General features: G+C 41.0%; 1 protein-coding gene across 2 annotated transcripts; it reads left to right on the forward strand.

Moving 5' to 3' along the window:
- Window positions 1–1,431: 1,431 nt before the first annotated feature.
- TYMS (thymidylate synthetase) lies at window positions 1,432–11,715 on the forward strand. Of its 2 annotated transcripts, none has more exons than XM_037380921.1 (7): window positions 1,432–1,724; window positions 2,412–2,485; window positions 3,713–3,776; window positions 6,225–6,326; window positions 7,514–7,689; window positions 9,073–9,144; window positions 10,017–11,715. In XM_037380921.1, the coding sequence occupies exons 1-7, from the start codon at window positions 1,553–1,555 to the stop codon at window positions 10,152–10,154; spliced, it is 798 nt and encodes a 265-aa protein (XP_037236818.1). In that variant the 5' UTR covers window positions 1,432–1,552; the 3' UTR covers window positions 10,155–11,715. The 2 variants fall into 2 exon arrangements, with proteins under 2 accessions (XP_037236818.1, XP_037236817.1); XM_037380920.1 differs by having other exon boundaries at window positions 1,434–1,724; window positions 3,713–3,887.
- The last annotated feature ends 1,311 nt before the right edge of the window (window positions 11,716–13,026 follow it).

The following is a 13,026-nucleotide window of genomic DNA, read 5'->3' on the forward strand; positions in this document are numbered from 1 at the left end:
TTTTTGCACACAGTTATATTCACCGTTTCCAACTGTATCTCTGGTAAATAAACTGTACTAATTTCAAAGTGTACAAAACCATTTATATTAGACTATAGAAAAACAACCATACTTTAATTAAACCATACCTTTTCCTTTACTTCTATACATGCAAGTAAGTACACACATTTATAAAAGAAAAAGGCCATTTCATTGTTTTAGTGGGAAAGATACATTTTCCTGCCTGGTGTAAGGAAAGGTAGCATTTTCTGATCCACAGTCCTCTGTTCCATTCAACCTCTATTATATATGCCTGTATTACAGGCTCCTAATCATGTGAGATTAGCAGTCTCAACTCCTGTAATCACACCAGCTGTCAGAAAACTGGGCTTTATCTGAGACCTAAGCGACTCTTACAAAATGCTTGACTTCTAAGATCTACTAACAAAGAAATATTCAGAGAAGAGTCAATTTGTTCTGACTAACAGAGTATACCTAGAAAATTTTCAGACACTACATCGGGAGCAGTTGCAATCGGTGTGGAAGTCACAGATCAGGATGCAAAATGACACTGAGAAATGGGAGAGATGAGATCAACAAGATGAAACAAGCAAGTGAGGGGTACTACCCTTAGTGAGAAAGCAAACCTGTAAATAAAATAGGAGGCAGGAAGCAATTGACAAGGTAATGGCATAAAAGGATCTTGGCTTTAACTGTACAGGGCAGTGTAATATTGCTGCAACAGAGATGGCACGCCTGCGTGCAGGGCATGGCACTGCAGGAGCACCACACCAAAGCCAAGGGAGGCTGGCACCGGGCTGCACTCGGGCTTTGGCGGTCTGGGATATCCCAGCTGGAGGGGTCCCTCACCGGAGGTGTGAGGCCTGCCAGGCCCAGCCGAAGGCTCTGGCCTCGTCCAGCTTCAAAACGTGATGCCGGAGACTGGAGAGAGCGGAAGATGACAAATGCCAGCAGCACTTTCCAGCCCGCGAAGAGCGTTACCTTGCCCTTGGAGCAGAACAAGGCAGAATCAGCACGGCCTGGCGCACAGACCGGGGTTAAGTGCGCGGCACTGCCCTCCCTCAGCGCGACAAGCCCCGTGCGGGGCCAGAAAGGGCGGCTGTGCAGGATTTCCAGCGTAAGGCGAGAGGCACAGGCCGCCCACCCCGCCGCGGCCTTGGGGCTTTCTTACGCCCCGCCGACCTCTCCAGGTCCCCTCAGCAACCCCGCGCCTCGGCGTCGCGGCGGTCACACGACAGCCATTGCCGTAAGGCTCTTACAACCCCCACACGCCTCCCCTGCGGGGCTGCGCTAAGCCCGGCCCGGCGGGGCCGACGGGGACGCAGCGGCGCTCCCCAGCGGGGGGCAGGCAGAGCCCGGCGGCGCCGAGGGACGCTCGGCAGAAAGACGGCCGGGCGGGGAGGGAAGGAGGAGGCGGTGGCGTCCCGTTGCGCCCGCCCCTCGGCGCGCTTGGCGGGAAAGGTCCGGCTTTGGCGGGCTCGGAGGAGAAGCCGCCGGCGGGAGAGGGACAGCCGGAGGCCACCCCGGCGTGCAGGGAGCCACCCGCGGCGACATGCCTGCCGAGGGGGAGCAGCAAGAGGAGGGTGCCGCTGGCCCGGAGCCCGGCGAGCCGCAGTACCTGCGGCAGGTCCGGCACATCCTGCAGCACGGCCACCGGAAGGAGGATCGCACCGGCACCGGCACCATCTCCGTCTTCGGCATGCAGGCGCGGTACAGCCTGAGAGGTCGGCACCGCCGCGGCCCCGGCCCCCTACCCCAGCCTGCCGCGGCACCGGCCGGCGCCGCCCTGCGCCGTGGGCGGGAGGGCGCCAGCTTCTCCCCCGGGCTGCCCCGCTTCCCGCCCGCCGAGCGGGAGGCCTCCTGCCGCTCAGCGCCGGGGCTCCCACCCGCTGCAGCGGCCTGTGGAGGCGTTTCGGTCCGTTCCGTCGGCTCCTCCGCCCTCTCCCAGCCCGCCGGCCTGCGGCAGCCCGGGCCTCTCCTCTCCGCGGCCCCGCAGCCAGGCCTGGTGAAAAACCGGATTAGATCTGTAAATAGCCTGTGCTGGGCCTTCCTACCATTCAAGCATAGTAGACAGGGTGGCTGTGAAATATATTTGTCAACAATTTTATCTTAAGCCTCTGCTTTCTGCAGCAAATGCCTACACACACATCCGTGTGCAGCACTGTGGCGCCCTCGCAGTGGGGTTCATCCAGGTCCCCGCAGATAATTCATCTTCCCCCACTGTCCAGGAAAATAAAAGTCAGCTTTTTGTCTTGCTTGATCTGAATATAAGAATTGCACATCCTTTCCCAGCTCCTTACTTCATACCCAAACTTCTGAATGTCAGATGGTGGCATTACCGTTTCTGGAGGAAAAAGCTAAGTCAGTTCGTTCTGACAAATCGCTGGTCTCCTCTGAAACTTTTTTTTCAGATCAGTTTCCACTGCTAACAACGAAGAGGGTATTCTGGAAAGGAGTGCTGGAGGAGCTGCTGTGGTTCATCAAGGTTGAGTATTTGGGTGTCTCTGGGTAGTGTGCCTCTGAGAGTGATATCAACAGAATGAACCAGTGTGGAGTGGATTAAGGAATTTAGGGTGACTGCAGATGCTTCTGTTCATATGGCAACAGAATATGTGCCACCACCTGATATTTTGACCACAGTGAAGGCCATTATCTTAAAGACATTCTGTGCATTTTAGTGGAGACTTGCATTGTTACCAATTGGAAGAGGGTTTTTTTTATGTTTCTTTTTAAGGGAAATAGTCTGAAATAGTGAGGGTTTTCCCTGATGTGAGTATACCCCACAGTTACAGAGCCTAGTACAGTGTTTTTTATTGGTGTTCGAATAAGAACTATAGGATGAAGTAGATTGTAAGCAATTTAATGATCTGCTTTTTAAATTTAGATAGCTTGTAGTGATTTCAACAGAAACAAGCAATGCAATACCATGGATGAAGTAAGACTGATATAAACAGTAGGCTTTTTAGTAGCAAAAACCTGATATCTAATAGAGCTAACAGCTGTAGTCAGAGTATTAAAATTCAACTGTAGATAATACGTTACAATGTAAGTGTTCCTTTATATTTTGTGACATTGTGCACATATGGGAAAGTCTACCTAACCATTTGCTAGATAGCAGGACTCAAATACACGTGTGTTTTTTTTAGAGTATCTTTTTTCAAATATAAAAGACTACAGACACTGCCCAAAGCAGAACACTTTCTAAGTTGTAGTTTTGAATGCCCTGATTTGGATATGTGGCAGAACTTGCTGAAATTTCTCTGGGTCATTTTATCATATTCGTCATTTTAACAAAAGGATTTTTAAGACCTTAAGCTTATTATAGGTGGCTGGGGAAGGACAATGCCTCAGCCATAAAATTTTTGTTTGTCTGTTTTCATCAGTCTATAAAGTAAAATTGTTCTCTGCAAATGTGTTTATGAAATAGTATACCACAGTTGACCTTGAGGCTGTATGCTTTGTGCATTCACAAAGTTAGAGGAATCCTGAGTTAAGTAACAGCAGCATGGCACTTCAAACTTTATCCTAGTATGTTGCTCATAAGTTTTATTCTGTCCGTGTGCAATAACCTCATCCAGTGCATTAATTAGACTGTTCATCCGTTAGAAGTGGAGAAATACTTATAGATGAGCAAAGCTTAATACAGCTGTTTCAAATCATGTCTTCTGTGTTGGGATTAGTAGGTAGAGTTCTTATTGTCTGTGTTTTTTAGGGTTCTACAAATGCCAAAGAGCTCTCTGCAAAAGGTGTGAAGATTTGGGATGCTAATGGATCACGTGAGTTCCTGGATAAGCAAGGTTTTAGCACCAGAGAGGAGGGGGATTTGGGACCAGTTTATGGGTTCCAGTGGAGGCACTTTGGAGCAGAATACAAAGATATGCACACAGGTAATCACGTGCAAATACAGTTTTGATTGCTTAGTGAGACAACTGTGACACCTTGATTTTAGAAGCCTGGGGAATGGGTTGTTGTTAAAGGGACCATTCACAGTGTGAACTGATAGCCGGAATAGTGTTTGAGAGGGTTAATTTAACTTTTTGAAAACTCAATTATCCTGAAAGATGTAGCTGTGTTTATTGTAGTTTGATATTTGTGGAACAGATGAATCATAAGGCATATGTTGTACTTTTATCTAGAGCAGGTATGGTCACTGATAGATGGAAGGGTGTGTGTCTGTTGTAGTCCAGAAACACGAGCTAGCTATGTTTGATAGCAGTGGAACACAGGCTGCCATTTCTGAATACTAATGCAGGGTCCTAATTTCCATGATACAGTGGTGCAGGCAAGAGTTGTTGTTAGTGCACTGCATTCATTGGAGACTGGAAGATAAATTTTTCCATTCTACAGCTGGAAGAAAGTAGGATGTATCCATAGCTGATGATGCTGTGGACAGAATAGCTGTAATAAGCTATAATGTGATGCAGTACCTGTTAGTATTATTTTCAGTGGAACTGATTCGTTAACTTATTCTGAAGTGTCTTGATGTCTCTTTTCTAAGTCACTGAAGCCAAGGGTGTACAAAAGATTTAGAGGACTACCGTTTCAAAAGGAGAGAAAAAAAAATGACCCTATTGGGTTGGTGAGATTTTTAACTCAGATTAACAACATGGTTGGTTATATTTTTTCCCCTTGCTTTTTGTTAACAGTCTCAAAGTTCACATTAGTTACAGATATTAGACTTAGTGGCGTGTTGACTGCTGGCAGAATACAGTTTTATGCTAATGCAAGTCATGCAGATTGTGAACTGACAAGTCTAAAAACTTAACTAAAATGTTTCAGCATTCCTAAACTTAGAAGGTTTGAGGCATAAAATGGTTTGGAAAAAAATGAACAAGATAAATTCCCATAGGTTTCATTACGAATAGGTTTCCTTAAGTTGCATTACTAATGGATAGGTAATTAGCTTCAGGAACTAACACAACCATTTGACAAGGCTTCTGGCACAGTGCTTCTGGCAGGAGAATTCCCTGAGATGCTAATTACATATTCCTACCTTGTTTGCCAGCTTGGGTCTCCCTGTAACCATAATTTGCTGTTGCTTTGCAGTAAGAGTTATTAGAAAAAAATTAGTTACCAGCTGTGCTGATTCACTGGCATGAGTCAGAACAATGAGTAACAACTAATGACTCTTTTATTCTGGAATCCATTCTAATGTTCAGTTAATTCCAGTGAATTTCTTATATAGCAGGTATTGAACCTAAAAGTCAGCCTGGGAGCGTCATTGGGTGAAATGTAATATCCTGTGCTATACGTGATTCAGGTTTCCTTCTGGCACTAAGTATTATGGAAATTTTGTTTTCATACATGACCTTGTGAGTGCTAGATGGATGCCTTTATTCATCTATTGTATTCCATCTGAATATGAGGAAGAACTTCTTTACCCGGAGGGTGGCAGAGCAGTGGCACAGGCTGCCCAGAGAGGCTGTGGAGTCTCCTTCTGTGGAGACATTCAAAACCTGCCTGGACATAACTGCGCACCCTGCTCTAGGAGAACCTGCTTTAGCAGGGGCTTTCACTGGATGATCTCCAGGGGTTCCTTTGAACCCTAACCATTCTGGGATTCTGAGAAAAACTTTCACCTCTTGAGCACGCAAAGGATGCTGGTATCCCTATGTTACTGTTCTTTTTTTTATTTATTTTTTAAGAAGGAGCACTGTAGCATGCAAGTTTAACGTGTAGAAAGGCATCTTAATCCAGAAATGCAATGAGCAAATTAGTTTAAATACCATGAATGACTAGGTGGTAATATCTTGCCCATTCCTGTACAGCTTTTGTCCTATGTAGGTAACAAGTCATAATGAATGATAAACATGCTTTGTCCAACTCATTTTTTGGTATTGCAGCTTTTATTTCCTGGGATGTAGTATTTATGCAGACTTCTTATTTGGTCTTTAAAAACTTCAGGTTGTTGAGGCTGGAATAAAGTGCTCTAAATAGGAATGGTCCTATTTCAGTGGGTGCTAAAGGTACTCAAAGCACATGGGAGGACATACGAAAATACCATCATAGGAATTTCACAAGCCTTAAAGCACCCCCTAAGGAAGACCAAGAAGCTTACATTTGGAGAGTGCCAACTGATAAATTTGATCACATTCAAGGTTACAATAAAATCTTCAGAGCTTGTTATTTGGGTATCACTTTTTAGTGGGATGTGGGCCGGGTTTTAAAAAAATACCATGACTTGAATCTATCTGGCTTAGGTTTTATTTGTTATCTTTCTTCAGATTATACCAACCAAGGAGTTGATCAGTTGCAAAAAGTGATTGAAACAATCAAAACTAATCCAGATGACAGAAGAATCATTATGTGTGCTTGGAATCCCAAAGGTATTGAACAGCAAACTTAAAGTGAATGCAGTTGCATGTTACCTTGCTGTGTGCTAAACTATGTTCTAATCCTGTGTCAACAATCAGTTCCATTTGGTCTCCTTGTTTATTCTTTAAAAAACTACCAGGAATGCAGTGAAAATGGCCAGGGGTTATAAGCTTGATTCTCTTTCTACTTAATTGCCATGTTCAGACTTCAAAAATTTTGAACCATTACTTTAAAGTTTTTCTCCCCAGTTTAAAGTGGGGGATATACCTGGCTACTGGTGTCTGACATACAGTCTATGTTCAAAGACAGCAGTTCTTATTTTAAAAAGCTTAAAAAAACAAAACTGAAAAAGAGTATCCCAAAGCAGTGTGTCTGGTTTTTAGCCATACAATAAATTGTAAACTTGACAAAACCCTTGAAACTAGAGAACAAAAATATTTGTGTTGTTATCATCTCCTTAAACATAGGTTGTCTAGATATCTATTCACTCTGTAGGGCTACTTCTAAACAAAAGCTAGTGCCAGAGAATGTTTAACTTAAACAGCAGTTGATCTGTGCATAAAAAAATAATTACCCAGCAATTTCCACTCGTGTTTCTCTAAGGGGATGCCACATGCTGTTGCTGTTATTTTTAATCTTAAATATTCTCAGATATGAGGAGATACCTCATTGCAAGTTTTCCTTACCAAGCTGTAATTGCACTATTGCACTTCTAAGTGTAGATAAACACTCAAAAGAACTATTGTTTTTCTGATTATTATTTTTTTATTGAACATTACTTTTATATCTCAACAAGTATTGCAGTGGGAAGAGAGTAATATGAAGCACTTGGAAGTTTCTTTAGGTTACATGCTTAATTTTACTCTTAATGTCTTTAGAGAAATCAACTGTCTTACTGAGGTGAGTAAAACTAAACTGCTGTGCAGCATTATGGCATAAATCTGTTCTGTGGAATATCTGTTTATGACTTCTGGTCATACAGCCCAGGAGACAGCTTGTCATGACCCAGACTTAATTGCTTAGGCAGCAGGTGCCTTTATACAAGAGTAAAAGCAACAGAATGATAGTGCCATTGAATTTTTGCTCTCTACTGTATCTCATTAAATGCTTGTTCAGGTTTTGCATCTGCTACATTTTTAACACACTAATGCTGTTACGATTTCTTCCCCCCTGCTCCTTTCTGTACTGCAATTTCTAGATATTTCTCTGATGGCTTTGCCTCCATGCCATGCCCTTTGCCAGTTCTATGTTCTAAATGGTGAATTGTCTTGCCAACTCTATCAGAGGTCCGGAGATATGGGACTAGGAGTGCCTTTCAATATTGCCAGCTATTCACTGCTCACATACATGATTGCCCATGTCACAGGACTAAAGGTAGGCTATTTAATCATTTTACTTAATCTTCTCTGAGAACTGAGGCACTAAAAGATTAGACTCTTCATGTCATGTCCAAGAAAAACTGGCATGAACATAGTGTTCAAAATTTTGCTGAACAATGTGTAAGAAAGGGCCCTATGAATTTACTGTGAATTGTCTCTGGTTTGTATGGGCAGTTAGGATCAGCAATGTAAGAATTTTTGAATTCACGTCAAACAGAAGATCCTCCAGGTCTTTTTAACTGAACATGTTAAAACTGACCTGTTCCACTAGTCTGCTTCTTAGAAATCATAACTGAACGCTTGTCCTTATGGGGTAGTAACATACAAGTGAATAAATTTTGTAGCATGTGCTTTTTATTGGAAATGAACAGTAGCTCAGCGGTTACTGTCAAGGTTCCAGTTTGGATATTCTGTCCACCTAACTTCTAGCTATAATTTCAGCTGGGTATTTTTTTAATTTCCTACTGTAGATGACTACGTAGAGTGGTGACTCCTGACTCCAGAGCTGTATTTTGTGATTTGGCACAGTAATTTAAATGCACTACGGTCTTGGCACAAGTGAAACCCCCTTTTCTTTAGAGCATGTAAAAAATTATACTAGCAAGGCCATTTGGGCCTGATCCTCCTGTTAACAGCAACATGAAGAGGATCTTGAAATAGGGAAGGATTGGACTTAACGGCAGTTGCAGACATACTTGAGAAATTAGGCCAAGGTGCCAGAAAAAGTGAAGTTTAACATTATGTCCATAAAGCAGCTGTTGCCTCTCTGCCACTTCGTCTCACAGCAGTGGTGGGTTTTAGCATAATATATCTGAGGGCTGATCTGCACTGGTCAGAGGGCAGGAAAATAATTGATAAAACTTCCCTAAGTTAAATTAGATTGCTTAGGGGCTGCTAAGTCACAGAACTTGCAGGCTTACAAGACCCATCTGGATGCTTGATAAGTGCTTTGTGGTTTAGCTTGTGACCGACACCTCCACTGCCACAAGCTACATTGTTTAGTGGTGATTAAGGCAAATAGTTGGAAACCAGCTTTGGCAAGTCCTACTTGCTAGAAGTGGAGTGTAAAAGCTGGGTGTCACTGCCCTGTCTGTTTCCATCTTGGTGAGCAGATCAGTAGTGCTCCATTCATTTACCAAAGCTATTATCCTAGCAGGATTTCAAAGATAATCTTTTTGGTAAACTAGTGGAAATGTCATTATATTTTCCATTAATTATGCATTAGTCTAAGAAGATAGTGTCCTTCAAAGCTTGCAAGGATGTCTTGGTAATCCAATCCAGTACAGAAGCTGCAGTTCCACACTAGAATCAATACTGTAAGCATTGTAATGTTTTGCTTTCCTGACTGAAAACCACATATATTCTCCTTTCTCTTCAGCCTGGAGAGTTCATACACACATTAGGAGATGCTCACATATATCTGAATCATGTGGAACCTCTGAAAGTTCAAGTAAGTACTCACTCTGTATTCTTGTATCCTTTTATCTTCCATAATGCTTATCCAATACAAAATTGGTATTATAAATATCATTTTGCAAATATGTGGCTTTTCTTCCTCATTTTTACCCTAATAATTGTAGTACCTTAACCTCTGCTCAGCTTAGGTCACAAACAGAAATACAATACAAACATGATTGAAACATGCATCAGTGTTTTAGAATGAAGTTAGAGATCCAAAATCTGTACCCCTACTTTTGACTTCATTGTTCCAAAACCTTAGAAAACCAACCATTCTGCCTAATACAGGTGAGCACAAAATAAAATGTCTTTGTATTATATCAGAAAAGGATAATTTATAAATTCACAGAGTTAGTCACTATTACTATTTGACTGAATAAGACTATATTTTCAGGAAGTAATTTGTTGCAGTATGAACAAATCAGAATTTTATTTCATGAGATTTAGCTCACACTGAATGTCCTCACCATTCATATGGTTCCAAACCATCCGGAGAACTAGTTTTTGGTTCGGACCTGAATGTTCCTGTGAGAAACTGCAGCACATTTGGTGCATATTTGGGTCAGAATTTCCAGTTTAGTTTCCTTTGGAAGGAATCTAATCTGTACCCACTGGAATTGCTCTGCAAATGGAAAATGCTTGCGGTGCATTTGGATGACCAGGGGATCCACTTCAAAATTATGCTACTGGTCCCTATCAAAATAGTAAAGTAGATTCCACCTAACTATTTTTTAAGTGAGTCTTTTTGAGGAGGAGGGAAAATTTACATCGTGTATTCTGAATTGAGATTAATGAGATCTGTTTTATAACAAAATCTATGTCTTCAAGTATTAGTTTTATACAGTCAACTTGCTTTTATTTCAGCTTCAGAGGGAGCCAAGACCTTTCCCCAAACTCAGAATTCTTCGTAAGGTTGAAGACATCAGTGACTTCAAGGCAGAAGACTTTCAGATTGAAGGTTATAATCCTCATCCACCTATTAAAATGGAGATGGCTGTTTAATGCTATAAACCGGCTTCTGTTAATGTGGAAATGTACCTAAGCTACTTAGCTTTCACTGTACTTAGTTATTAGTTTTTTCTATATACTTCAAAAGATGCATACGATACCGGAAAAGAAACAGATGCTAATTGACCAGTACTGCTTTCAGTACTAAACTGTGGTCATACAGAACAGATGATTATTTATTCCAGCTGTACTATGCAGGTGCTAACCCAGTTTTGTTACTGAGATAGTTTTCTACACATTGTTTCAGTTACCAGTGGCCAGTTCTGTTACCATGTAGTTATTACGTGTGAGTAGCACTTGCTTACATCCTTTGTTTAGTGCTGAAAACAAGAACTTTTGTGTGATTGAGGATTCCTTCAAGGTTGTAGAAGTGTTTAAATGTGTTCTAAAGAGTTTAATAAAGTTTTTTAAAAAAATTCTGGAAGGGATGCTGCATATTTAATTTTAGTATGTTTGTTTATAGCTAGTGGTAAATAAGAGTTGGAAAGTAAAGGTAAATTCCATTTTATTTTAGGATGTTGCAGGGTAAAATCTAGCGATGAAAAACAAACTCTTAACTTCCTGTCATCTTCATAAATGAACCAGCAGGAAGACAAAAGATCTTAATGGAGCTTGATCTGAAATGCAATCTCTGCATAATACCTCTGTATCAGCATTTTATTTTTTTATTTATTCCCCAACCCTACATGAATGAAGAATTTGGTATAAATCAAACAGAGCCGTAGTTAAACAGAGGTTACTAGATAGTAACAATCTGTCATCATTTAAAACCAGATCTCACGAACACATGGACTAATTTTGTAGCCTGGAGCAGTGAAGGTTAGGAATAGTAGTGTCTGTAGGACTGGAGCTTATTAGTTAAATATTAGAATTCAGCTTTCATGTTTCCTTATCCTTGCAACTTCTGCAGTAACTTCAGTCCTCTTAAAATTCCTCTTCAGGAATTCAATTGTGAATATGTCTATGGTTAATATTCAGATATAGCATATTCAATACATATTTGAACACGTGGAGGAATGCATAGTATTTTTTGATTAATTTTTAAAGTTTATAAACTGGTAAATACTGTAAAATTGTACAATATGAGATAATTCTAAGAATTTAATACACTGTGCTTTGATTTCATTCATTCAAGGGCCTGCATAAGAGGACTCTTGCATCTTAAACCAAACTGATCATAACTTTCAGAACCATATTTTGCACCAAAGTTATTTGCAAATCTCATTATACTGATCACTGGTCTTCAGACTAAAATTTTTGTAGTGCCATGTGCTCAAAAAAATATGTTACTCTCTTTTTCCTGACATTTAGCCCAACACAAGATTGCAGAAAAAGGATGTCATCACCTTTTCTAAGTACATCAAATGTAAATAGGCCACTGCTTATGAAAAACGTTCTCAGTGTCTACTGTACTCTGTCTTTCTTGAACAGCAATGATCAGATGATGTGCTGTTACAGCTGAGATCATCTAAGAAGCTTGATAGATGGAAAGATTAAACCTATCTTTTTCTGAGGCTGCATTAAACGGACACTCAGTAGCCAACTTACGGTTAAACACAGTTGGGTCTTGCCTTCTTTCACGTTACTGAACTCAGAGATAGTAGCAGTATTCTTGTTAATAGACCTGAAAGCCATGTCACATGCTTATAAATTTTCATCTCGGCTCTACTAGCGTTAGATTTTAAAGTCACCTAGTTCAGATACTCCAGGTGTCATTCTGCATTAATGATACCTGCCAACTCTAGGTTGTCAGCAACTTTTACCATGTGCATACTTTTATAAATTAAAGGTTCTTAAGTGTACTTACAGTCCTTTAAAGTACAAGAAAACAGTTTAGGTTGCAAATTCACTGAACAGATATGCCTACACTTAGCAAGTTAAGTTTGTTTTGCTGGAAACCACTTTATGCAACACGTCAGATAAGGTGGAATCTGCAGGGCATTTTAGCAAGTGTAGACAGAGAGGATGTGAAACAAAATGTTGGCTGCAGGGCTTGAGTAGTGGGAATTAGCAGTCTTAGTGAAGTTAACCAGGGCAGGAGTACCTAGCCAAGAGAACTTAGAATTGGAATAATTTAATTCCTTTCATAAATTAAAGAGGAGTTAGTCCAATCGGAAGGTATTTTTTTTTAAAACTCTTAAATATTACCTTTACGAAACACAGCAAATGGTCTATTCTTACCTCGGTGTGTGGACATACATAGCATGCTTAAACAGACCAGTATATATAGCTCTGGAAGAATTACTGCTTTTCAGTACAGGAATTAACTACAACTTCACTGTTTCCCTTTATCAGTACAGTTTACTACCAATAGCAGTTGTTGAAATGAAGCTTGTACCTTGAAAGTCCAAGGTTTATGCTGCTCAAAAGACCAGAAAGATTGAAAAAGCAGACTACACAGCAGACTTTAAGGTGAATAAAAGTGAAAATACACTATTTTAAATTACTAGGTATAAGACTTCTATGATTTCAAGCAAAAAAAAAAGGGAATATTCAAAGAATTTGAACATACACACTTAAACAGGAGGTACTCAAGGAATTTTGATTTGCAGAATACGAAGACTTCACTGCTGCGAAGATGACTACTATAACTGCAGGCTATATTCAGAGCGGTATTTTAGATGAAGCACAGTACATTGTTAGATCCTTTTGGGAAGCTACGAAAGGAACCTATAGACCTACTAAAAGAAGGGGTGTTCTTGGACATGCTTCCCAGTGAGTAAGCTGTCCCAGCAGCTCATTGTCCCTCACACTCCCCAGCTGATGACTTAAAGAGCTGTACAGGTGGCGTTAGAAGTCAGTTCCTTACCAGCTCTGCATATCCATAGCATTTCTGAGTCCTTGCCATTTGCCCTGCTGACTGCTA

The sequence above is a fragment of the Falco rusticolus genome, chromosome 3 (genome assembly GCF_015220075.1).
Source record: "Falco rusticolus isolate bFalRus1 chromosome 3, bFalRus1.pri, whole genome shotgun sequence".
Classification (NCBI taxonomy): domain Eukaryota; kingdom Metazoa; phylum Chordata; class Aves; order Falconiformes; family Falconidae; genus Falco; species Falco rusticolus.

Bases quoted from the DNA above. Each gene is read 5' to 3' on its own strand.
- TYMS (XM_037380920.1), top strand. From the start codon at position 1,553: ATGCCTGCCGAGGGGGAGCAGCAAGAGGAGGGTGCCGCTGGCCCGGAG. The intron at 1,725-2,411 runs GTCGGCACCGCC...CTTTTTTTTCAG, and splicing joins GGCGCGGTACAGCCTGAGAG to ATCAGTTTCCACTGCTAACA. The intron at 2,486-3,712 runs GTTGAGTATTTG...TGTGTTTTTTAG, and splicing joins AGCTGCTGTGGTTCATCAAG to GGTTCTACAAATGCCAAAGA.